Source organism: Varanus komodoensis, unplaced genomic scaffold (assembly GCF_004798865.1).
Source record: "Varanus komodoensis strain SLA01 unplaced genomic scaffold, ASM479886v1 scaffold44_3, whole genome shotgun sequence".
NCBI classification, from domain to species: domain Eukaryota; kingdom Metazoa; phylum Chordata; class Lepidosauria; order Squamata; family Varanidae; genus Varanus; species Varanus komodoensis.
In genome coordinates, this window is record NW_025336010.1 from 6,574,789 (window position 1) to 6,601,894 (window position 27,106).

Sequence of the window (27,106 nt, forward strand, 5' to 3'; positions counted from 1 at the left end):
TGTCATAACTACTGTAGTAAATCTAGTTCATATTTACAACTAAATATTCTATTTTACATATTAATTAGAATCAGTATTTCACCTGCTTCCTACCTATTGCTATGCATTCTTTTATATGCTGCTTAACAACTTCCCCCTTTCTCTACATCCTTTAAACAAAGTACTGACTTCAAACATCCTATTGCAATTGTAAAGGCATATTGGGAACAAATAATGAAAGAAGTCAATGGTTAAAGTAGTTTATGTGGCAGCTTGCTTTCATAAATGACTACTCCAGAATGCTTTATGGGTAACATTGACATGCATTCAGAAGTTGCATATGATACAATATGTGGTCACCTGTTCCTTTAGCCATTACTAGTCATTTAGAACCTGCTCTTTAAGGATTCTTACAAAGCAACTTTAAAGTAAAATCAAAGGGCAATAATCGTAATACAATAGCTGGGTTTGCACAGTTGAGGAAGGAAGAGAAGCCTTGGTGGCTTCTTTTCCCTGCCTTGTGCATGCCTCATTTTAGAAACATAGAAAACAAAGCGAGTCAGAAGGGGCCTCCCGGGCCATCTAGTCTGACCTCCGGCACCAGCCGGCTCTGCTCACGACATGCCCACCATGTGGACGTCCAGCCTATCCTTGAACACCTGCACCGATGGGGCCTCAACGACCTCTCGTGGAAGCCCATTCCACACCCTCTGGGTCCTGACTGTCAGGAAGTGCTTCCTGGCATCCAAACGAAACTTTGGCTCCCTGAGCTTTGCTCCGTTGGAGCGCCTTCTGCCTTCCTCTGCAGGGGAGAACAGGTCTCTACCCATCTCCATGTGACATTCCCTCACATACCTGTATGTCACCAACATATCCCCTCTGAGTTTCCTCTTCTCCAGGCTGAAGAGACCCAGTTCCCTCAGTCTCGCCTCATACGGCATCCCCTGCGAATCAGCCACCAACCTTGTGGCCCTACGCTGCACTGACTCCAACCTGGCTATATCCTTTCTGTAATGAGGGGCCCAAAACTGAACACAATACTCCTGTTGCGGGCGCACCAGAGTCATATAGAGTGGTAGTAATACCTCTCTTGATCTAGAAGCCACACTTCTGGCTATGCAACCAAGGGTGGCGTTCGCCCTCTTGACCACCGCATCACACTGCTGACTCATGTTTAGCCTGCAGTCAACCAGTACCCCGAGGTCCCTTTCACAAGTGTTGCTCTCCAGCCACTTACCACCTAACCTGCACTTACGACAGCTATTCCTATGCCCCAAGTGCAAGACCTTGCACTTACCCACATTGAACGCCATCCTGTTGTCTCCTGCCCACTTCCATAGTCTGTCCAGATCCTTTTGGATCTGGAGTACCTGCTCCTCAGTTGTGGCCACTGCTCCAGTTTTAGTGTCGTCTGCGAATTTGATCAGCAGACTGTTCGCCCCTTCTTCCATGTCGCTAATGAAAAGATTAAACAGGATCGGCCCCAGGACAGAGCCCTGGGGGACCCCGCTTGTCACTGGCCGCCATCCCGATGATTCCCCGCTAATGGTTACCTTCTGCTTTCGGTCAGTCAGCTATGCCCTAATCCACCGGACAGTGCTTTGGTGTATCCCAAAACTCCTCAGTTTCTCCACCAGGATATCATGGGGCACTTTGTCAAAGGCCTTGCTGAAATCCAGGTATACCACATCCACTGCATCCCCTCCATCTAGCCATCTTGAAACCTTGTCATAGAATTCCACACGGTTTGTCTGGCAGGACCTGTTTTTGCGGAAGCCGTTTTGTGTGGCTGTCAGCCTCCCTTCCCTATCTAGCATCACTAGATCTTTCTCTCTTATGAGGCTTTCCATTGTTTTTCCTACAATGGACGTAAGGCTAACAGGTCTATAATTCCCCATGTCCCTTCTACTACCCTTTTTGAAAATTGGGACCACTGATGCCACCCTCCAGTCCTCTGGAACTTCACCTGTTCTCCGTGAGGTCTCAAAAATGGAGGCCAGCGGGCGTGAGAGAACCCCTGCCAACTCTCTAAGTACTCTTGGGTGTAACCCGTCAGGGCCTGGCACCTTTGTAATGTCCAATGCCCTGAGGAGCCCCTTGACTTCAAGGGGGGGTGGCTCTAATCTGTTCCCCTAAGTCCCCAGCCTCATCTAATCTCCTATGCAGATATCCCCTGTCCTGCTTTGGGGAGAACACAGAGGCAAAATAGTCATTTAGCATCTGTGCCTGTTCCCTCATATCAGTCACTGGATCTCCTTCCTCCTCATTTAGTGGTCCCACCACTTGTCTCCCCTTCCTCTTCCTATTTACATGCTGAAAGAAGCCCTTTTTGTTGCTCTTGATATTCTTGGCAAGTCTCAGCTCGTAATCAGCCTTAGCCTTGCAAAGAATCCTTCTGCAATGGGCCTCCTCCTCCCGGTATACCCTTTTGTCTATTTCCCCCAGTACCCATTTCCTACGGAGGTTCCTCTTTCGTCTAATCCCTCTAACCACCTCCTTTTGCATCCATGGCGGCACTCTCCTCTGCCTCCCCACCTTACTGACTAGAGGTATCGTCAAGGCTTGCGCCTCCAGAACCTCCCTTTTGAGTGCTCTCCACCCCTCCTCAACTTGCTTACCTTCTAGTAACCTATCCAAGGAGACTTTCCCCAGTCTGGCCTTCAGTTGGCCAAAGTTGGCTTTCTTGAAGTCCCAGCTTCTAGTGCTCGACCTGCTGCCCATTCGCAGTCCCCTGATCTCAAAGCAAAGGATGGAGTGATCACTCGCATCCAGAGCTCCCCTAATCTGTACTTCATCTATCAACTCCTCTCTATTGGTCAAGACCAAGTCAAGGATGTTTTCCCCCCTCGTCACCTCTTGGACCCTCTGTGTGAAAAACGCTCCCGCAATAGCTTCTAGGAAGCGACGTGACCTGGCTGTCACCGCCGAGTGAGTCTCCCAACTAATATCCGGGAGAATGAAAGCTCCCATAATTACTGTGTCTCTCCCCCGAGATATCCTTAGAATCTGGCCTGTCAGGACATCATCCAGGGTCTCAAGTTGACCTGGAGGGCAATAACATACCCCCACTGTCAGGTCTCTTTCCCTGTCAAATCCCTAAGTTTCACCCAGACTGGCTCTATTGAATCCCCATCTGTGCTGCATTCTATCTCACTGCATCCTATCCCTTCCCTGACGTATAAAGCCACGCCCCCACCTCTCTTTTCCTTCCTGTCCTTTCTAAAAAAAGGTGATACCCTTCTATGTTCACATTCCAGACTTGCCTTTCATCCCACCAAGTTTCTGTGATTCCCACCAGATCATACCCTCCTATTCCCAGGAGAGCTTCAAGCTCTTCCTGCTTATTACCCATGCTCCCAGCATTGGTGTACATGCACCTCAACTCCTTCCCACCGCTTCCTTTCCTTGGAGTTCCCAGCCTCCTCCTTCCTCCCATCCTCCCTGATACCTGCCCTTCTCTGTAGGAGTCCTGTCAGTCCCTGCAGTATATCTAAAACCCTGCTCCCAGAGCCCTGATCCTCCCCCCACACTTGTCCAATGCAGACACGTTCCTGGGGGGCCTGAACCCACCCACCCCCCGGCTCAGTTTAAAGTCTTCCGGATGAAGCTCGCTAGATCCAAAGGACCTTTTCCCCATCCTCGTGAGGTGCAACCTGTCCCTTGCCAGAAGTCCATTGGCAAGAAACCGAGTGCCGTGGTCAAGGACCCCGAAGCGTTCCTTCTGGCACCACACCCTAAGCCAGTTGTTCACCTCGGAGGCCCTCCTGTCCCTAATCCCCGGACAGGTAAGATTGACGAGAAGGCCACTTGGGCCTTCAGCTCCCTGAGTTTCTTCCCCAAGGCCTCAAAGTCCCTGGTGGTCCCAACCATACCCTGCCTGGCCACATCGTTTGTGCCCACATGGATCACCAGGAGTGGCTGGTGACCCCCAGAGCGAACAAGACGCTCCACTCTGTCCTTTGCATGCTGGATGCGTGCGTCCAGCAGGCAGCAAACCTCCCTTGTCTCCAGGTTGGCGCAGCACACTGCCGGCTCAGTGCCCCTCAGCAGGGAGTCCCCAGCAAAAACCACCCGCTGCCATACCTTTCCGGTGCTGGTGGGTGGCCTGACCCTCGCCACTCCTGCAGTGGCCCCCTTGCCGTCTGACGTCTCAGGCTGGGGCTCCTCCTGGTCCCCCGAGGCCTCATCAGTCCCAGCCTCCCCAGGTGGAGAGAACCTGTTTCCCAGCTCCAGATTGGTGCCAGGACAGCAACAACCGTGACTCCTGCCAAGGCCGTCTCCTGGTCTGCCATCGGTATCCCTTCCGAGACCTTAGCTTGGTCCCCTGCCTTGTCTGTCCTGCAGTTCCTCTCACTCGCCCAGTTCTCCCAGACGAAAACCCATTCGCACACACACACAAGGATAAAGTAAACTTAAATTTAAATTGGAAGAAAAACAAAGCACAGCACAAACAAAACAAACCAACAAACCTCTGTGTCTCAGGGAAGGGATTCTCTGGACAGCCCAGGCCGCAGCTAAAGGACGCAGACAAGGGACGACGCCCCACCCCTCTGCTCCCTCCTGGCCTCTCTGGCCCCGCCCCCTTCCTCTCTGCTGCTCCTGGCCCTCTGCTCCGCTGCCCAGCTCCTACCTTGCCTTCGCCAGTCCCCTGGTCACTCAGCGCTCTCTCCCAGCCTCTGCCTCTGCTGCTCTGCCAAGAGGCCAGAGCCAAAAGCAATTTGAATTTTCGTATTCATCCGTGCTGGGCACAGTTGCTTTGTCATCCAAACCTGATAAGATGGGCGAAAGAAGCTGCTTATGAACCACCACACAACCCATGGCTTGTCTAAGGGTTTAGAACCATTCGTATTGCCTGCCCTTGCTAGATTCAGGCAACATGCCAACCTTCACCTAGCATTGGTAATTAAGGAAATATGCTAGGGCATGACTAGTATGCATGAAGTAGGGTAAATAAGACACCATGGCTTCTTCTCCTTCCCCAGTCATAAGAACCTAGTTAATCAGTGCAGTGTTGTGGCTAGAATGTTGGAGTGGGGACCTGGGAGATCTAGATTTTAGTCCCCACCAAGCCATGAAGCTCCCTCAGTTATTTTGGGCCCATCACAGACTCTCAACCTAATCTCCCTCACAGGCTTGTTGTGAGGTTAAAATGGAGCAGGGGAGAACTATATGAGCTGCTTTGTGTTCCATTGCAAGAAGGAAAAAGGTTGGATATTAATGCAATGTGATAATACTTATAATAATTAGAACGTAAAAACTCATTAGGATCCTTGAGTTTAAGTGGCTGGCTTTGTTGTTGGGCAGGAGCACACATCAGTCTACAATGCTGCCTTATCTCCTGCAGCCACACCAAAAGCCATGTAAAGGGACAGGGTGGTAGGAATCTAAGACCAGTTGAGATGTTTTTCCTCCTTGTTTACTAGTCTGGCTCCAGTTTAAGCTGTTGTTTGATCTATAAACCCTAAAGATTTCAGCATAGTGTAACTCTGGACCACCTTTCTCTTTTTGTGTCTTTTCTCCCTTGATCACAGTGAGCTAAATAGCTCTAAGATTGGTAAAACAACATAGAATTGTCAAAGTAAGAAAACAAAACAACATTTAATATGTTTTTAAATTGGGAAGCAAAAGTTGGCTACCCTACTGAAATTTGGAAATAAATCTGAGTACAGAAGGCTCCGTAAGGTCCAGAAATCAAATTTAAGAGAAAAGCAACCTGTTTGCATTTGGTGGAGACTTGAATGAATAAATAGTCTATTGAATGCATATAACTTTCATTTTCCTGGGCCTGTCTTATTGAAAGCTCTGCTTTTAACCTAAAATACAAATTGCAGGAATAGTAGAAAACTTTTGAAGTAAGTGTAAGAACAAAGCATCACAAACATCTGAAGTTATAACTAAGACTTTTAGTGATAAAATGTGAATACGAAGCATGAGGATTTTATACGTTTGTGCCCTTTGAATTAAACCAGTATATAATAAACCTATAAAAGCTAGGCAAAGAAACTTTTATAAGACTGAGCTATTATAAGACAACTGATCACAGGTATTTCAGTTCTTTTCAAATGTACTGAACATTGAAATACAGATCTGAATAAAAGGGAACTATAATATCACTAAGACATCCTATCAGTTTCATTAACTTTCCAGAACAGAGATTGTCATACATTTTCAGATGGGATTGTAAGGATTACTTCCTGTAACATTTTTCAGCTCCCCCACTCAGTCCTCTCAGTCAATAAAGCTGTTGTTCAGAGTCACGATGGTATTGTGAGGGGAATTAGTATGAGGCAAACTTGATAATGATAATTGAGAGCCAGTGTGGTCTCTGCTAGAGGATGGAACTGAGTCTTGGATGATCTAGATTCCGGTTCCCTCTTGGCCATCCCTGGATGGCTTCAGGCCAGTCACAAATTCTCATAGAGCTGTTGTTGTGAGGATAAAATGGAGAGGAGGAAGGACCTGCAAGCCTCTGGAGGTTCCTTGCAAGAGGAAGAAAGGCAGGGTATACATGTAATATAATGTAATTTGCTTCTGGATTTAGCAGCAATAGAGGCTTCTGCCAGTGCTTGTTTCACACTTATTTGCTCCCTTCTTCATTTAATTCCTGCGCACAATTGAAAGCAGTTGATCCCAGTCAGCCAAGATTTTGAGAGAGTATTTTCTACTTCTCTCCTACTCTCATATCCTAAAACTGATGTGGGAAACCTTTTTCAGCCCAAGGGCCAAATTCAGACTTGAGAAACCTCTTGGGTGCTGCATTCCAGCCCTGTGTGGGACCCAAAGCATTAATTTCTAGCTGTGAAGCTTCAGACTATGTATTTTTACTCAGAAGTAAACCCTCTTGATAGCCACAAGGGTTCATTTCCAGCAGTCACAGCTCAGTACTTTTAAAAATGTAGAAAACTCAAGATTGTTAAAGGCAAGCTGAGCAAACTCCCCCTCCTACTTACAACTATGTTTTCAAACATTCATATGTTTTCAAACATCCTTCATTCTTTAACATAAATGTAATGATAACTGTGACTGAGTGATTGTGAAAGCAAGTCCCTTTCCAAATTTGTTTTTCAAAAACTTTTAACCATCTTTAGCTGTGATTGAGCTAGGCTTTCCTCCTCCCTATTTCCTCATAATAAACATTTTCCTTAAAGGAATTTTCCTGGGGTTTAGCTCCTGCTGATTGGGCTGAACAAAGCTCAGTGATTGTAAACCATGACCAAGAGGACTTTTAAATTATCATATACTCAAGAGGACAGATTGCTCCTGAAAGTCACCTAAGGTCTTTTTCAGTGTGATCCAGCCTATTCATTTGTTATCCAGACATGTGGAACTTCCAGAACATGTGGAAGAAGTTCAGATTGTAGACAAGCTAACAGTACAAATATGAAGGGAAGTTGTTGTTGTTAGTCGCAAAGTCGTGTCCAACCCATCACGACCCCATGGACAACATTCCTCCAGGCCTTCCTGTCCTCCACCTTCTGCCGGAGTCCACTTAAGCTCACGTTGAAAGGAAGTAGCAGGAGGGAAAGAGTTAAAATGGTTGTTTGTGTAACTAAGGATTAAAAATGGGATCAAATTTCCAAAATTTGACAAGTTGAGCATAGCAGTGGGAAAGAGGGGTTACCTGACTAGAACAGCTTCACAAGCCAGATTGGAGATCCCTGGAGGCTTATGGGTTGGAGTTTCCCCATCCATGTCCTAAATCCATCTATAGATGATGTATGTGTTATCAGTATGCAAATACTAGCCATAGTTATTGAGGGAGGCGATTGGCTGAGAAGAGAATGTAGAGTTCATCAATGAGAGAGAGGGAAGTGGAGAGTAGTTCTGCAGCCAAGAGGAAAGAGGTAAGACTTGCCAAGGGAAACCAAAGTGACTGAGCCACTTTTGAGTAGCTGTGAATATCTGTCTTAGTTATCACTTGAGTATCACTGAGTATCATTTGAGCTGACTGAAACCATGCCGTTCTCCTCTGTTGCCTCCACCTATTCTCCTTTCCAGTAGGTGCTCTCTTTTATACCTCTTTCTGCTGAAAATTTCTTTCTCTGTCTGCCATACCCAGTTCCCAGCAAAAATCCCCTGCATCTCCTGCCTCTCTTCTGCTGGAAAGGAGCAAAGCTGTGCCACTAGACAGATTTGTCTCCCTTCACAGAGAATTGAAGCAGCATCAGCCACTGACAGCTTTGGTGGTGCTTTTGGGGAGGCAGCGGGTACATGTTTGCAAAGAGCAGAACGCTCATCAGAAGAGCCATTGCAGTGAATAGTGGTGAAAGTCAACACATTGTTGCAGGCTAGGCACTAAAAGAGAACATGGAGAAGTCAGTGAAGGATATGGCCATGGATTTGGTGGTTTGTGGTCTTCATTTAGACCATGATTCAGAAGTTAATCAGCCTCTGATCCAGCTAAACTGGCATATTACTCATCCTACAATAGTAGCAACAGGTGCTGTTTCTCCCAACAAGTTTAGAGGGTAGTCATTGTCATGAATAATGTATAGAGGAGAGATCAAAGTGCAATTAGACTGTCAGTCAAAAGTAGCTGTGCAGATACAGACTAACCAGAGTAAAAAACCACTGGTTTTTTTTTTAATACACCAGGCTAGTCACCTGGATCAAATGTGTTAGCTTTGTCCAAGGCCATAACTGCATTGCAGGCTCTCAAACTCACACAGAGCTTGTTGTCACATTACACTAGCAGAATGTGATGTACGTTTTTCCTTCATTCATGGGCTGCGAATTAATGGATTTCTTCAACTGATACTTCTTTCCTCTCCAGTGAGGTCATGGAAATTACCATTGCTAATCCACAAGACCTAATTTGTACAGACTTTCCTACCTAAGTATTATTTCTGTGTAGGAAAACAGCTTATATGGCATCATATGGGGAAAGTGCACAAGGTTTGATAAGATTAAGCAAATTGCTTTTTGTCATCACACAACTTGTACATACACAACTTACATTGCCACTCTTGTTTAAAGAAGAGCACTTAAAAGGGCACTGTGGCGTTAAAATATTGCCTGGCTTTTAAACGAACAAGTCTGTTCCATAAGTGGGGTGTTTCTGTACCTACAGAGGCTATGCTTCCCAAAGTCCAGGTTGTAACTTAGTGCAACTTAGAAAAGGAAATTCTTCTTTGAATATGAAGAAAAGGGTTTATTGACATGTCAGGGGATAAGATTTCAAGTAGGAGGTACTATATTTTTATATTTTTACCGAAATCATTATCCGATCAAACACTTTGATGCAAACACCTTGATTGTAACTGGAAAAAAGAAATTTGTATGAATGAAATTATCCTTTTTCTAAACCTGTGAAAAGTATTAAATCATATTAATTGGGTTAAGTGTTGCAGAAATGAAATCAATTTTTTTTTTGAGCTCTTTCAGAAATTCTCTTTAGATATCACACTAGATTAGGTAGCAATACCAAGGAAAGACATTACTGCCATTTTCTTTAGACAAATGTTCATCAAGTTTATCCTTTAGCTCAGGCAGATGGTATCACTGTAAAGAGAAATATGCAGTTGTCTGAATAAAATAAGCAAAAACCCTTGAGCTTATTCTCTAAACTTTTACAGTATTCTAAGCATGAAGCGTCTTGTGAATGCTGTGATCCTTTTATAATCATCCTTAGCAAAAGAGTGTTTTGCTCTAGCTGTCCTTGACAAGGTCTGAAACTACCACTTGAGGGATCAGTTTAATAAAATGGGTGAGCACAGTAAGGTTCTGGAACTTAGTTCAGTGCAGTAGCCCAACCCAAGTCCACAGCTTTTTCTTTTCCTAAATTGCATCTTTATCTAAAGCTTATATTCAGCATTATCTCCAAAGTTTCTACAAGGTGCCTTACAATAGCATATGGTGTATATTAAGTCTGCATAATATTCTATTTCTGATTGCTTATCTGAAAGCTAGAAATATATGAAATTGCATGTTTAAAGCTTTCAGATTTCAAGTTGAAAGTAAATAATTCCAGTTGTATCTGTTCCTGTGGATTGTCCTTGGGCTTGATTTGTGTTTAAATTGCTTTCATAGACTCCTGAAGAATTAGATGATTCAGACTTCGAGACAGAAGACTTTGATGTCAGAAGCAGGACAAGTGTTCAGACTGAAGATGATCAACTTATTGCTGGCCAAAGTGCAAGAGTAAGGGAAACAGCTTTGGTCGCTCCTGTCTATATCGAATAGTCTGTATCAAGGATTCTAAATGTCCTAAGCAAGGAAACTAGCACTCCTTCTATTTTCTGTAAATGTTTTTAAGAACCAGCTATGTATTTGTTAGTTTTGATAACATTCTAAGGTGAATGTTTACACCTGAACATTGTTTTCTCTGCCTTCTTCCTATTGTGAATGACTCATTGAGTCATGGAGATCAGGAATCCTGTACCAATACAACTGCCCAGCTCCAACATACTCTCAAACTCCCTTGCTACTCCTTGTCTATGGCACAAACCTTTACTACCTGCCATACCAATTAATCTGCAGGTTTAAGATAATCTCACTGAAAAAGTTATTGGAGTCTGGCTTCAGACTTTCAACTGTTCCACTGAATTAAGATAGCTAACTTGAAACCTGTCCACAGAATTATTGCCAACAAAATAGGCAAACTCATACTCTTCTCACCATGTATGAGAACTAGATCTAGAGAAGTGTCCAATCCAGCTGCCTCTGGTGTCCTCCAGAGATGTTGCTCTACAGTTCTCGTGCTTTCTGACCATTGGCCATTTTGGCTGGAGGTGAAGGGAGTTCCTACAGTGTGTTCCTGCAGTACAATTAAAAGGCAAGCTCTGTAACAGGTGCTCAATTTATGTGACTCTGCTTCTTAAGGCATGCCTGCAGGCCACAAGAAACGTTAGGCAGCCCACTTACATGCATGTATTTCCATGTGGATAGGCATGCCTTGCAAGCAAATGCCCCAGACAGCCCTGTTTCATAAACCTGTAGTAGACTTTCTCAGTTGTACTTTACTTTCACTTAGTGAAAGAGACCTTAAACTTTGTGTATAGGCAGCATGTGTTTAAACTTGCAAAATTCAACAGCAGGTGTGTTAAAGGGGTTGAATCAGAACATCATGATTTGATAATTGCACAGTATTCTTCTTGCTTCAGCTCTTCACTTCAGATTCTTTCTACCCCAAATTAATATTTGAGAAATGGGTTACAAAAATAAACATAAAATTAAAATGTCCACTGCAGCCATCTGTCTGAAGAGTCATGCTTTTACCTACTTGACGCTTAAATTAATTTGAAAAGCCCTTCCATAGTTTGCTAAGAAAACGGTTGTGAGGGAAAATGAATTTAATAATGCTAGCAGTTTTCTTTCAGCAGTGTTTCAGAAATCGGCCATTCACCAGTGGTTTTGTTTCCAAATTGTCTTTATTTGTAATGTCAGTATGTAATTCATATAGTTGCAAATTTTGGATTGAGGTGAAAAGGAAAGTTCCTGTCAGCCCTTTGGGTACAATTTAATCCTGTCTCAATGAATTAGTTTAGTTTGTGAAAATAACCTGAAAATAACCAGTGAATGAAAAGAATTATACATGGAATACTTCTTTGTTCCAGGCTATCATGGCTCAGCTCCCTCAAGAGCAAAAAGCAAAAATTGCTGAACAAGTTGCCAGTTTCCAGGAAGAAAAGAGTAAATTGGATGCTGAGGTGTCCAAATGGGATGACAGTGGCAATGATATCATTGTTCTGGCTAAACAAATGTGCATGATTATGATGGAAATGACAGACTTCACCAGGTAAGGATTCTTCATAGCTGAACCTTCTAAGTAAGTGAAAAAGGGCATACCATTCATTCAAAAAGGCTGTGCTGGCTGACACTAATTCCTAAACACAATTGCTACAGTATGCTACACTGACTAGTATTGTTTCTCAGTCAGTCTGCCTTGTCAATAACAGTCCATTTCAATCTGAGCTTAGGTCTCGTTGCCCAGTGGGATGACCTTTGCCAGGAGAGAGATGTAAGAACTACAGCTCTGATTCTCTTGAATCCCAGTGACTTTTGATATCCATGTGCATGATATCCTTCCAGAGAGGCTATCTGGATTGGGAATGGGTGGCATCACTCCCTGGTGGTTGTATTCATACTTGGATAGCTCTTTGCGGAATCTACTTCTTGATGATTTCTGTAGAATTCTGGCATTTATGCTTTGTGGGCCTTTGTACAAGGTTCTGCCTTAGCCCCCATGCTATTTAACATATACCTGAAACTGCTGAGTGAGATCATCCAAGGATTTAGAGCACTGTGTTGTTGATATATTGATGACACAAATTCTAATCCTCATTCTCATCTTAACACAGAAGTGGCAGTGGTGAACCTAGATCATGGCCTAGCTATGCTAATAGACTGGATAAGGGCCAATAAACTGAGGCTCAATCCAGACATGATGGAAGCACTAATAGTGGGTGATTTATATGCCCAAGTTATAGTGCTCAACCTGTTCTGGAGGGGACTACTCTCCCCCTCGAAGACCAGGTTTGTATTTAGAACATGCTTATGGGTCCATTTTTGTGACTAAAATACAAATGGTCTCTGTGGCTCAGAGACACTTTACCAGATTAAGCTCATACACCAGTTTACAACCATATTTTTGAACAGCCCGGCTAATGAATACATGATCCATTTGGATTTTTGCATTGTATGTGAGGCTACCTTTGAAAACAACCTAGAAACTGAAGATGTATTGCAAGAGTCCTGAGATTGGAGTTTATGAATGTATCATGCCACTCTCTTATGATCTGCATTGGTTACCAGTTCATTATCAGGCCCAACTCAAAGTGCTAAGTTTGACTTTTAGGGCCCTTGAGGCCAAGAGCAAACAACTATGAGAAAAGGGCCCATTATGAAATGCCCTCCCCAGAGAGGTCCACTGAGCACCTACTTGAGTTTCCTTCTGGCCACTTTTAATTTTCTCAAGCTTTTTAAAAGTTACTCAGTGGTTTTATTCTGTTTTGACTATTGATTTTTGTTCCTCTTTCTTTGCCCTCTGTTCTTAAATGGTGCTATAAGACCTTTTGTTTCTACTCTTTTTTTAAAGTAGTCTTTTTAATTTTATAGTATTGCATTGGCTGTATTTCAAGGTATATTTATTACTTAATTATTTAAAGTTTTCTTTTCTAGTAAGCTGTCCCAAATATACATTATATGAAGGCATATATATTGTACAAATAAACTGCTTAGAAGCATTAACTGAATAAAAATCTAAACTTAGTGAGATCCCTCACTTTTATTTTAAAGATTGCCCTGCAATTTCATAAATTGATTTAGTGCAATTTGCAAGTAGCTTCTAGGAGAATCCTTAGAATATGTGCATTAAGCCTGAGGTAGTTGTGGTCTGTTTTCTCAAACTCAGTAAAATGAGATCTCTTTTTAAAATTAAGTGCAACCAAGTGGAGACAGTTAATATTGAGAGATTTATTCTGCATTTACAATATTTTTTCAATCCCGTGAAAACATAATTATGTGACCATTGATGTTATCTGACATTTGGTTTATTTTTATTACAACTTAATGGCTGGGATCCAAAGAGCTGCTATAGAAATAACAAAGACTTGGGCATGCCCAATGCAATTTCTTCTCTTTGCTTCAAACAACAAACACGAGTGTGCATGTGTGCACAAAGATTCCATTTCTGACTCTGTCATCCGCATAGTGTTTCGGTATCTGCATTAATGCCAGCCTATCTGTAGTGATTCTGTCCGGTAGGAAATAACTGTAAAGTAAATCTGCATTTGAGCTGTGAGCTTGGTTCTAGTAGACAAATGTGGACTACTACTTCTTTTTTTTTGCAGAGGGAAAGGACCGCTAAAAAATACATCTGATGTGATTAGTGCTGCAAAGAAAATTGCAGAAGCTGGGTCAAGAATGGATAAGCTGGGAAGGACCATTGCTGATCATGTAAGTCATATCTGATTTTTCATAAACCTCTGATTAAACTTTAATCTAGAGTTTTAGGTTCACAAATGCTAGGATCCCAGAGATAGTAACTTACAGAATGGTATCTTTACAAATAAATTCCTTCTTCACCATTTATTTCTGTTTTATTTATGTCTAACCTAATACACAACTGAATGTTTATGAAGCTCTATTTTCATTTATTTTTTCAATTTACATTCCACCTTTCTGTCAAGAGTGAACTTAAAATGGTTAAAAATATATATAAAATAAAACAAACTAAAGCATAACAGATTTATGACGCATCCATGCTGGACCTGTGCAGAGTTGCCCAGCAGTCAGTTCCATCCACATTCATGAAACATTACTGGAACCGTGTGTGCAAGGGCTGGCTGTTCCTTTGGTCGAGCATTCCTCTCCTCAGTCACACACTAACTACACCAGCCCACCACCAATCAGTCAATTCATCAGTTGCCCATGTGTGATTCACAGAGACCATGAGAAGAAAGGCAGGTTGCTTATCTCTGACTTAGTTCTTTGAGTGGTCAGCACAGCATTCACACAACTCCCACCAGTTCAGTGTTGACTGGACCATGCAGTCATGGTCAAATTTAATACAGGATTGCAGGTTGATACTGATGTATTGCAAGGCTACATGTTGATCTCACTGAACTAAAGGAAATGGGCAAGAATTTGCAGGAATACACTAGCCTGATTTCTGTGGGGAGGGGACTGCCAGAAACTATCTCACCTATGCAAGTTTCCCAGAGCGAAAGGGACTGAGCCTGTATGTATGATGCAGAGTTGGCCAACTGAAGAACTACAGTTACAGGCAAGCTGCAGCAGACCTCAGGCTTATGCATTTCTTCCTCTTCTCCCTTTGTTTCGTGAAACAAGAAAGAGACCAAAACCCGTTGCTTCTGTTTCTGATTAAATGCAACTCATCCTTTCATCAGAATTCAATAAATTGGGATTAATCATAACTATGCTTTCTTTGGAATACGCAAACTTCATAAGCCATGGCTTGCAGGCCACTGCAACGAGCTGTGTTTGGGTTAGTGCTTATAGGAGCCAACATCTCTAGAAGTGTGGGATTTTAAAGCAAGTCATTCCAAGGGGGACTCGGGATGGCAGGTGAGGTGGTGGGAATTTTGTCGGCTGAGAGTTGGAAGAGGTAAGAGAACTAGCATGGATGGAAATAGATTACTTGTTGTGCTTGTATTCATGAGTGGTTCCCAAGTCCAGGAGACGGGCCCATTGCATGTTCTCGATGGGTTGCCCTCTGGCTGAAGCATCAGCTTCTTAGTCTGGGCTTACTCCTAGAGCCACTCCTGTAGTTGGAACTCCAAGTGACTGGCAGTTTGGAGTGCCTTTTCTCAGCTCTGACTTGCTACGAGTAGCTGTGGCCTGTTCTGGATAAGAATGTCACAGTGATACAGGCAGTAGTAGGTTCAGAACAGATCACTGCAGTCCACTCTACAAGGTGCTGCCCAGAATCCTGCTCTGGAAGCTGCAGCTGGAGCAGAATGCAGCAGCCCAACTGCTTTCCAGAGCTGCTGCTTTTCAGCACACAGCTCCCTTGCTGAAGGAACTGTACTTGCTGCTGAGACAGATCTAAGGTTCTTCGAGTGGCCTCTGTGCATCACACATATGGGGTGCTGCGCCTGTGCAGTGCCTAGGCTGGAAGATTAGAAAGCCAACAGTTTTTGGCGGGAAAAGGCTCCGCTCCCCTCCCCCCATAGTATAAATAGAGCGGAGCATCCACCATTTTATTCAGTTTTTACGACCGCCGTTCGCTGTGCCTCGTGCCTGTTCGTCTCTTGCTTAGATTCTTGCCTTGTGCTCATTTACGGTTATACTTTCCTTGTTATACTCACCTTGTTATACTCCCAGTTTTTTCTCTTATCCATGTTGTAGTTTTCTTCTTTCTTCTTTCTAAAAAAAACCAAAAATATTACTCTTTACCCTCTACACTATCATCTTCTCTTTTCTTTTTGTGATGGCGCAGCGGGCGGCATTTCGCAAATGTAGTGAGTGCGGCTCCAAAATGTCTCCTGTCGACCCACACGACCTATGCCTCCTCTGCCTTGGCAAGGGGCATAGGACCGACAAGTGCGGGCATTGCTTGGCCTTTACCAAACAGGCCAGGAAGAATAGGGAGAATTGTCTCCGCAAGTTGCTGTGGGACCAGGCCTTGCTACAATCAGACCAGTTGGTCTCAAGGCCTACTTCTTCCTCAACTGTACCTTCTCAGCATTCCACCTCTACTTAGGCTGCACCCTCCAAGCGCCCCGCCTCAACATCGGGCGCACCGCCACAGCATCCTTCAGACGAAGGCGTTGCCTCGACAGAAGCGCAACAGCTACCTTCTCCCCCAACTAAGCAAAAGGAGACGCGTAAGCATTCTGAATCTGATAAATCCTCTGGGCACAAAAAACCGAGGAAAGAAGAAGCGGCCAAGGCGGCCCACAAGGGCAAGAAGCTCGATCGCCCCAAACATCGGGGCTCGGGTTCGTCGGAGTTCTCAGTACCGACTGCCGCCATGGTACCATCTCCCTCGGGACCAGCCCTGCAATCAGCAATGCAGGTGACTCCACCAGGATCCCCCAGGCAAATTGTCCAGCCTGAGAACGCGTCTCCTCCACAACCGGCGCCTCCACTTAGGGAATTGATCTCAGATGGAGAGATCAGAGACTCTCCACCGAGGGAACGCTCCCCAACCCCGATGCCTACCCCTGGGCCATCTGAGGAACCTGTATCGCCACCTAGGCGCAGAAGCCGTTCAGCTGAACGCCGATTGGATGACTGGCTTATGCCTGGTTATGGTGGCTTCCCTGGCTGGAGTGGATACCAACCCTATGCTTATTATCCACGGGACTGTAATTCAGCATCGATCCTGAGGGAGGCGCCATCCGCTTATGGACGTGCAGAGAGGAGACCTCCACCATCCCCAAGACCTCCTCTTCCAGCGAACAATACCACTACCACCAGGACTCGGATGAGTCAGAAGTAGACTCCACATCTCCAGATGTGGCCATCACATCCCAGGACCCTGGATCCCCAGACGAGCCTCGTATCAGCTTCTCGGAACTCATCTCCCGATTGGTTCGGTAGCTGGAGATCAAGGCCCATAATCACCCCAGTCCCAGCACCGATAGATTTTATGATATTGTCCGGGGAGAACAATCCGCAACCATAGCATTACCTCTCATTACTACGCTCTGCCAGGCGATGGTCCAGCCCTGGGACCAGCCGGCCCAACCACAAGCGATGTCTCGCTGATACAAGTCTATGTACCGGGTTAGAGAGGAAGATATACCATTTCTACTACGCCACCCCAAGCCGAATTCGGTGGTGGTTGAGTCGTCCCAGGGCAGAGAGGCTCACGGTCATACAACACCCCGCGATAGGGAAGGGAGGAAGATAGACATGCTTGCACGTCGGGTCTATGCGGCCGCGGGACTCGGACTGCACATATCAAATTATGAAGCTACGCTGGCACGTTACCAGTACTTCATAATGCAGAAGCTGGATAACATCGCTTCCTCCCTTCCGGACCACCAGGCAGACCTAGCCAGGGTCTTTATAAAAGAGGTAATGCAAGTGGCCATACAACAATTGTCCACCGCAAGACACCATGTGGACACTGACTCTCGGGCCATGGTCAGCGCTATTTCCCTTCGACAGCATGCGTGGCTGAGGAATTGTAACTTCCCTGAAGAAATGAAGAGGAGGATAGAAGAAATGCCGTTCGATGGTACCGGGCTTTTTCATGCGAAGACCGATCATAAGCTCAAGGCGATCCACGAATCATACATGACAGCATGTCGCATGGAACTCCCACAACACAAACGTAAGTGGCCATGGTCCAGGCCTTACGGATGCCAACAATACCAACCCCGCCAGCAATATCAGCAAAGGCAGCAGCGTAGAAGGCAACAGCCTCAACAACGCTTCTCTCAGGGCCGTCGACGCTTCGATACTGAAAAGCGTCCTCGTTGATGGTCCCGGCGAGCCACTCCATCTCTCCATCTCCCACCTTTCCCTCTCCCTTTTGGGAGCCGGCTTCAAAGCCGACTCCCCATTTGGGAGTCCATTACATCTGATAGGTGGGTTGTCCATCATTCAGCTCCAATACAGAATAGAATTCGACATCGTTCCACCGTCGAGCCCTATCCGATTTACGCTGCCCTCTTCAATTTTATGTGATGAGGTCGACCAGGTACTTCGTAAAGGAGCGATTTGACAATTCTCTCGCTCTGATGGGCTGCACGGATTCTATTCTAGATACTTTACAGTCCCCAAACGGGATGGTGGTCTTCATCCCATCCTGGACCTAAGAGATGTCAATAAATACATCAAGCCTAAAAAGTTCCAGATGACCACCTTACGAAATATCCTTCCGTTGCAGAGGAGAGGGGATTGGTTCGTCACACTGGACTTGAAGGATGCTTATTTTCATATCTCCATTCATCCTCTCCATAGATGTTTCCTGCGTTTTACTGTAGGACACGATATATTCGAATTCAATGTTCTGCCATTCGGTCTCACCACGGCACTGAGAGTTTTCACAAAATGTATGGCCCTGGTGTGTGCACACCTGCGACTTCAGGGTATACAAGTCTACCCTTACTTAGATGATTGGCTGATTGTGTCCCAGTCCAGAGACAGCCTCCTTTCGGCTGTACATAAGATTTGTACTTTACTTGACCTTGGACTCTGCATTAACCGTAAGAAATCGTCATTTATCCCTACGCAGGTCATCGATTTCATCAGGGCACATATCGACTCCATCCTACAGAGTGCATTTCTTCCTCCATCCCATCGAGCCACTCTTTGTGCTCATATTCATCGAATTCGACAACACAGGACAGTACGGGCTATCACTGTACAGAGGCTTTTGGGACACATGGCTGCCTCAGTTGCCATCGTGCCCTACGCCAGACTCAGACTTCGACCGCTGCAATTGTTTCTCAACAGATCATTTCACCCGCAGCAGGACCCACAAAGCAAGTTTATTCAGATTCCACTTTCGATCCTTCATACCTTGACATGGTGGACTACTGTAGACAATTTGTCTATTGGTGTTCCGTTCTGACTGCCACAACCGACAGTGACATTGTACATTGCGTCCCTCATTGGATGGGGTGTGGCATGTGCAGGACTTTGGGTCCAAGGGACTTGGAACTGACAAGAAATGGGGAAGCACATCAACTTCCTTGAGCTTCTGGCGATTTTCAACGCTCTCAAATCCTTCGAGACCGTCATACACTGCCAAGTTGTCCAGATTGTGTCCGACAACATCACTGCTGTTTTTTACATCAACAAGCAGGGCGGAATGAAGTCACTTCTCTTGGCTCGATTGTCAATGCAAATTTGGGATTGGTGTATTCCAAAGGACATAATGCTACTGGTGGTCCACCTTGCAGGAACCGACAACGTGGAAGCAGATGCACTGAGCAGACAGATGTTAACGACCCACAACTGGGAGTTGGATTGGCTGATTTGCGATGAACTGTTCCATATGTGGGGATATCCGGACATAGACTTGTTCGCTACCCGAGAGACCAGGGTATGCGAACTGTTTTGCTCCAGAGCGGGCATCGGACAGGACTCGAGGGGAGATGCCCTCATGATCACTTGAAACAACTTGACTTTTTACGCGTTTCCCCCGATCCCCCTTTTGATGAGGGTGGTATCAAAGATTGTCCAAGACAACACTATAGGAATATTAATAACCCCATGGTGGCCGAGACAACCTTGGTTCACCACTCTCCTCATCCAGTCCAAAGGTATTTTTCGTCAGCTTCCAACGGTTCCTCACTTGTTGACTCAGCACAACGGAGCAATCCGACACCCGGACTTGGCTTCTCTGAAGTTGACAACGTGGAACATTCGCTAGACTTAGCTGCTCCATCGATCCCGATGGCATCTCGACAGAACGAATACTCAGTTCCACGGAGTACATGACCGACTCTTCCTTCGGGACCATCAAGAACCATTTCGGGACCGACGGTCTAACATTCTGATATCCAAGCGATTCTCGAATCTGCACTAAGACCATCTACGGGTCAATCTTACATGGTGAAATGGAGAAGATTCTCATCCTTTGCCAACTGCCATTCTTTTTCTCTGGGATTGGCCTCTATTGAGAACATTTTACAATTTCTGTTTGAATTACACCGTTCGGGACTTAAACAGTCATCTGTAAAAGTTTACACTGCTGCCATTTCACATTACCGGGGCAACATACAGGGCTCATCGGTTTTTTCTCAACCTATGATTCACCGTTTTCTAAAAGAACTACGGAACGTACACCCATCAGTCCGTCCTGTTATGCCAACTTGGAGTCTTTCTGTTGTACTCCAAGCTCTTACAAAGCCCCCATTTGAACCTTTGGCGACAGTGGATCTACATTTAGTATCATGGAAGACTGCCTTTCTTGTTGCAGTCACTTCAGCCAGAAGGGCTAGTGAACTTTGTGATCTTCACATAGATCCACCGTTTTTGAATTTTCATAAGGAAAAGGTCGTCCTTCAGATGGATTCAACATTTCTTCCTGAAGTGGCTACATCGTTTCATTTGAATCAGGACATTGTATTGCCCACGTTCTTTCCATCCCCATCGACTCCAGTTGAATGCTCTCTCCACACTCTCGATGTTCGACGCTGCCTGGCTTTCTATAGGTCTCGCACAGAATCCTTCAGGAATTCTAATAGACTCTTCGTTAAATACGCTGATCATCACAAGGGTTCTCCAGTCACATCTCAAAGACTGTCTAAATGGATGGTCCAGACCATAGTTCTAGCATATCAACTAGCAAAGATGGACTTACCTATTCTTCCAAGAGGCCATTCTACACGAGCAGTTGCGACTTCATCGGCTTTTGCGGAAGGTGTTCCGATCCAGGATATTTGCAGAGCCGTGACCTGGGCTGCTCCATGTACTTTCGCCAAGCATTATCGGTTTGATGTACGTGCAAGACAGGATTGTTCCTTTGGTAGAGCAGTTCTCTCCGCCATTCTTCATTGACGACACCGCCTTCCTCCGAGTCTGGTAAGCTTGCTAATCACCCATATGTGTGATGCACAGAGGCCACGACGAAGAAAAGCAGGTTGCTTACCTGTAACTGATGTTCTTCGAGCGGCCATCTGTGCATTCACACAACCCACCCGCCGACCCCGCATGGAGTGGAATTGCTTTTTCGTTGGTTCTGCACCAATCTTACGGTACTGATGATGCTTATTGTACTACCATCTTTTAACTGCAAGGGGGCGAACGTCAGTCTTCAAGACTGAATAAAATGGTGGACGCTCCACTCTATTTATACTATGGGGGGAGGGGAGCAGAGCCTTTTCCCGCCAAAAACGGTTAGCTTTCTAATCTTCCAGCCTAGGCACTGCGCAGGCGCAGCACCCCATATGTGTGAATGCACAGATGGCCACTCGAAGAACATCAGTTACAGGTAAGCAACCTGCTTTTCCAGTGCTAGCTAGCATACAAAGCCCTGAAGAACTCAGGACCAGGCTACCTGAAACAACACCTTCTCCCTTATGAACGTGCCTGATCACTGAGGTCCTGGGGGACATCCTCTTGGTGGTTCCACACAGACCTGTGGCCTGCCTGAAGTCTACGAAAAGTACAGTGTGGCAGCCCCATGTCTGTGGAATTCCCTACCTTGGGAGGTCAGGCAGGCACCAGCACTGTGCTTTTTTCAGCACCTGCCAAAGTTGTTATTGTTCCAGGATGGCTTTCATGCTAATCACCCACTGTTTAAATATTTGCTTGTTTAAATGTATTGCTTCCATTTTTAATCTGTTTTAGCCTTTTACAGACAGCTCCAGAATCTGCCTAGATAGACAGTGGTATAGAAATAATGTAAATAAACACTCTAGTTTACTGTAAATCTGCCTTGGTTGTTTTTCGGATACGTATTATCTGTTGTTAAAGCTGCCATTAAAACCCATGCTTAACGGATTTGAATGCTTGCACTGATACTTAACAAGTGCTGCCAATAGAAGACACTTAACTCAGAGTGTCTTTAATAGCAGATTTTTATCACAATGTGTTGGAAATTTGTTTTAAATAAATGTGGGACTCATTCATAACTAGTTTATCAAGTCTAGTTTCTGTATTTTGAGAGTCCATAACATGCAGAATCTGTGATACCCTGGTCTCCTGATTTCTCAGTGCTTAATACCAATTTCTCTTCTGTCTGCAGTGTCCAGATTCTGCTTGCAAACAGGACTTGCTAGCCTATCTCCAGCGTATTGCTTTATACTGTCACCAACTGAACATCTGCAGCAAAGTGAAGGCAGAAGTTCAGAACCTTGGAGGAGAACTCGTTGTGTCTGGGGTATATACATTTCTGTTGTTTTCCTCTACACTAAACAGTCATTTTCATTAAGTTCTATTGATCGCTAAATATGTCTGGTTTGTCTTTCCGATGATGAAATCTTTCACTTTTGAAAGGGCCATCTTTTAGTCTTGTAACTGAAGTGTTGAGCAAAACAAGTAACTTTCTCATTATTCTTCTGTACTCACAGTGTTCTATAGCTTTTTAAAGATGTGTGACACATTTTTCCTTCAGAGCATAATCCCTGTAATGTGCAGGTTAGGTCCAAGCTACGTCTTGGAACTGTCCAAAGCTGACACTATTTCACAGTTGTACACTGAAGAAAGATTTTCTTTGCTAAAAGCACCTGAATATCCAGATTTAGTCCTCTCACTTCTGTCATGGTAGTAAACTTCTACCACAGCTACCATCCTTACCACCAGGAAGATAGTGGATGAGCAATGAGGAAACACAGCATTGTGTTGTTTCAGTTCTTTGTAGAATGTAGTCTAATACACATTAAAAACCAAGTATGTCGCAAATTGTAATCATTCCTCCTCTCATCAGGTAGTTGAACAACAGCTACTGCCTTCCTGTTAAATAAATCTTACAAGAAAATAAACAGCTAAAAGAGAAAAGGCAAAAACAGTCAGGGGCATATAATATCTTTATGCAGTCCTTTCTTGATAGGAAGGGTATAGCTAAAAGGATTGAATACAGGAAGGCTTTTTCCATGGTGTGAAGAGAATGAATAGAATTGGGGCACAATGGATTCTAACTCCATCTCTCATTGCAAAGCAATGATCTGTGACTCTATAGAAATTGCAGAAGGAAAGGGGCGGCTTTAATCTGCTAATTCCCAGGTGACTTTAAGTTATTTAAAAGCCCTAGTTCAATCTTATTTTAAGCTCAGATTCTGAAAGCTTTCAAATTCTCACATTCTCAGCTGCCTAAAAAACTGTGCCAGCCTACCAGTTGCCACTTGCTGTGGGTTTGCATATCTTTTTGATAGTGCAGTGATGTGATTTGTATCAGTGCTAGCCAACAGAACAGTCTTTGGCCAAGATAAATACTCCATGGTCACATCAGCTATTGACACAAATCCATTGACAGAACAGGCAGTTCTTGGGAAAAAATGCAGTGCAACTGTGTGCACCCAGGATTATTATTGCTATCTGTTAGTTAAAATGGTGGCCAGCTGGAATAGGCATCACAAGCTGTGCTGAAGCATGCTGCATGCAAGAGCTGTGCTGTAGTTTTCATTACTCTGATCTTGTACTGCAAAAACATTCCGCAGCTGGGTCTTTTTCCTAAATCTGCTAAGTTACAGAAGTCTTATGCCTGTGCCAGTGCATTTGAGAGGGAGGAAGGGGGCTGGGAACAAACCAGCGTGGAATTAGACCATTTGCTCCCATTATACCCAAGTTCTAAAAATTGCATCTGTGCTCTTCTTTTTACATAGTCATTAGTGCATCCTAAAGAAACTTCCTGAACTGCTTTTTCTCTTGATAATTGTTAGATTAAGAGCTTCCAAGATAGAGTAGAAAATTTATTTAAATGCTGCCTTTCACTATTAAAAAATAAATATCTCTGACCAGGGATGCTGCTAGGAGCTCCTCCAGACTCATGCATGTCTGTTCCTTTGTTCATCCTGAATATAGTATGCTGCATGCAGTGACTGGAATTCTATTAACTAGACTTTGACTTGTGTTCTTCTGGCAGCACACCTGTCCCCAGTATCTCATAGCAAACCTCTTTTGAAGGGAAAGTGACACTCAAAAGTTAGCTGGGGCTTGGCATAAGGACTTGTTATTCAAAGGGGAAAAATCCAGTTTGACTAGGCATGCCCAAGCTCTTTGAATCCTGGCCACTGTATTACGTTTACTTTCTCTTGAGTTCTTCTAAAACAAGTCCTTAGGCTTTAATTTTTTTGCCTTGCTGATTTTTGTTCTAGGATACCTTATTCTTTAATATTTTTAATCTTTTTAATGTCACCACCCTCTGGTCTAGATCACTAAGGCGCTCTTAGTTTCCTTCGGAAGCATCTATGATAAAGGAATGTGAACATCAAGCAGTTGGTATTTGTTCTGAAATATATAAAGATGGAGTTCACAAGAGTTGAATCTGATGTGAATGATTGTTTGAAGCTTCTTCCATTGTATTCACCTCTTATTAGTCTGAAACCAACAGGTTAATCACTTGCAAATTTGGTTTTAGGTGGATAGTGCTATGTCGCTGATTCAAGCTGCAAAGAATTTGATGAATGCTGTGGTGCAAACAGTAAAGGCCTCCTATGTGGCATCAACTAAATATCAGAAGTCTCAAGGGATGGCTTCTCTGAACCTTCCAGCAGTATCTTGGAAAATGAAAGCTCCAGAGAAGAAACCCCTAGTCAAACGGGAGAAACAAGATGAAACCCAGACCAAGATCAAGCGAGCCTCCCAGAAGAAGCATGTTAACCCAGTGCAAGCACTCAGTGAGTTCAAGGCAATGGAGAGCATTTGAATGGAGTGGGTATTCTGGAACCCATTATTACTGCTTTTCACAATTTCATCCAGTATTCTGTGGAATAAAGTACAATTCATGATTAAATAAATATTGATAAAGTCACTTAGAATACAAAGAGATAAACAGATTTATAAAGCACAGCAATACAAACTTTAATCTGCAAAAACATTAATTTAGTATGAAAATGCCATTTAGAATTTTGTGGCGTTTTTCTAGCTGACTTTTAAAGTACTAAATCTTGCTTTAAATCTATTCTGTAACCAAAGATACATTTTACAGCACCATTAACAATCCTACACATAGTTGGATACTGTCATTCCTTTAGAAGAAAAGTGGACCTTCTCAACTTGAAAGTAGAATGGAACATACAGTTTTAATCAAGTATCTAACGCTTTGGGTGGTTAGAGAAAAAGCTTTGTGTGTTGAAATAAGGGCTAATGTGTTGCTGCTTAGAACACTTAAGACAACTGTAGAAAACATTTTCGAAGAAATGATATACTGTAGCATTCTCTTCTAATTGAAGCAAGCTTTGCCTTTATTTGAAATGGAACACATTGATGCATTTGTTCTGAATTGCTGGAACGCAGGTTACATTCAAAGATGTGTGTGTTAGAGGAGCATAAGGGGGCAAAGTAAGTTATGACCATCCCAACACTTCTAAAAGTCTTTCCAGGAGGCTCTTAGGAGGGAGCCTGTATGAAAACAACTATAAAGGAACTTTGTGTGTAAAGCACAAGTAAAGAGAACTGTGTAAAGAGAACTGATCACTTCTTGAGACAGAATGATAATGCTTGGTTACAGATTACTAATGTACTTTACCATAAGCCTCTAATAAAAGTTGTTTGTACCAGCCAACTGTAAATGTTGCATGTTTTTCTCTCAGTATTCAGATGCAAATCCATCATTGTGTTCTTCTAATAACTGCTATGCATCCTGCCTTAGGCTTAAAAAGAAAAATAGAAAATAGTGTTTATTCAGACTGCAATTTAGACAGGAGCTTCATGGTATAATTTTGCTGTTTTAAATTTTTTATGGTTGTCTGTTTTTATACTTTTTCCAATAAAGTCCAATATAAAAATCAGTTGTATAGGTCAGAGCTTTCTTTTGCAGTTCATACAACACTCCAAATTCCAAAATGAACTGGCTATGTGACTAATTAGCGGTAATTTAAAGGGCCAATCACTGGTGACTTAACACATGATTCACTCAGTTGGTCTACTTAAAAAGCAGATAATAGAGGGCCCACTATAGTTTCACTGCACTGCAGGCAAAATTAATCTGCTTGTTTGATGACTCATTCTGTGTGCGGGGCAGCAGGAGGGGAGGAATTCAGGAACTCATCAGCTAGGTTCTCGACACATTTCTGGAGCGTTTGTTCCAAAGGTTATCTGTTTGGGACTGTTGCTCAACTGTCCACAATAAGTATTTCAAGCAAATGTTCACATTTGATAGAGTAGATTAGTGGAGTATAGCAATGCTCCATTTGTCACAGCTGTTTTGTTAATATGGATAGTTCCAGAGGCAGTGTCAGGGGGTAGCCCAGTAGGGCTGGAACTCGGAATCTGGAAGACCATCTGCCCCAGCAACTTGTCCATGCATACTTGCTGAAACAAAGGTACTGAGACCTGAAGATCGCTCTTGCATCTGATCTCTCCTGGATTCACTGGCTTTCTACCCGCATGTACTTTAGCTCCTGCTCCCTCCTCCCCTCTGCCCCACCAGCACCCTTGAATCTTCCTCCTCGAAGGGCTTTTTCCCGTGGAATCAAATGCCCTCTTGCTTGTCCATACAACCCTTTTTAAAACAGAGTTGTTAGGAGACACTGTCCTTTAATGACACAAAGACTTCAGAATGTTTGATTTAGCAGACTTTTAGAAAGATGAACAAATGGCCCCTCAATCAAATCAAGCTGGACCTTTCCCTTAGAAGCAAGAAATGACAAAACTAAAGTTGCCATTCTCTGGGCAATAAGCAAGATTCATTGGAGAAAACCATCATGCTGGGGGAAGTCGAAGTCGGAAGAAAAGGAAGATCAACTATGAGATGGATTGATTCCATAAAGGAAGCCGCAGCCTTGAATGTACAAAAGCTGAGCAGGGCTGTCAGAGAGGAAATTTTTGAGGCCATTCATTCATTCATAGGGTCATAAGTAGGAGACTTGACCACATCCAACAACAAATGCAGATTGGTGCACACATGCATATACACTCCCATGGGACTGAGCTCCAGGTCTTCTGGTTTGTACATGATTGAGATAACTGCATTCTTCTTGGCCCCTCATGTGTAACACACTCATGGACTCTGTGCCTTCATGGAGCCTGTTGCCAAGAAGGGTTTGCAGCTAAGAGCATTTTGGCGGGAGCCCCTCTGTCTGGCACACATAATATCCTG

General features: G+C 44.0%; 1 protein-coding gene across 1 annotated transcript in view; it reads left to right on the forward strand.

Moving 5' to 3' along the window:
* The window catches only part of CTNNA1 (catenin alpha 1), an 84,535-nt gene extending 58,739 nt beyond the window's left edge, over positions 1-25,796 (forward strand). Inside the window, exons 14-18 of the mRNA XM_044444164.1 lie at positions 10,009-10,119; positions 11,535-11,716; positions 13,770-13,875; positions 22,094-22,228; positions 24,425-25,796. Coding sequence (XP_044300099.1) covers positions 10,009-10,119; positions 11,535-11,716; positions 13,770-13,875; positions 22,094-22,228; positions 24,425-24,712 — 822 coding nt within the window. The 3' untranslated portion in view covers positions 24,713-25,796. The remainder of the gene's footprint in view (positions 1-10,008; positions 10,120-11,534; positions 11,717-13,769; positions 13,876-22,093; positions 22,229-24,424) is intronic.
* The last annotated feature ends 1,310 nt before the right edge of the window (positions 25,797-27,106 follow it).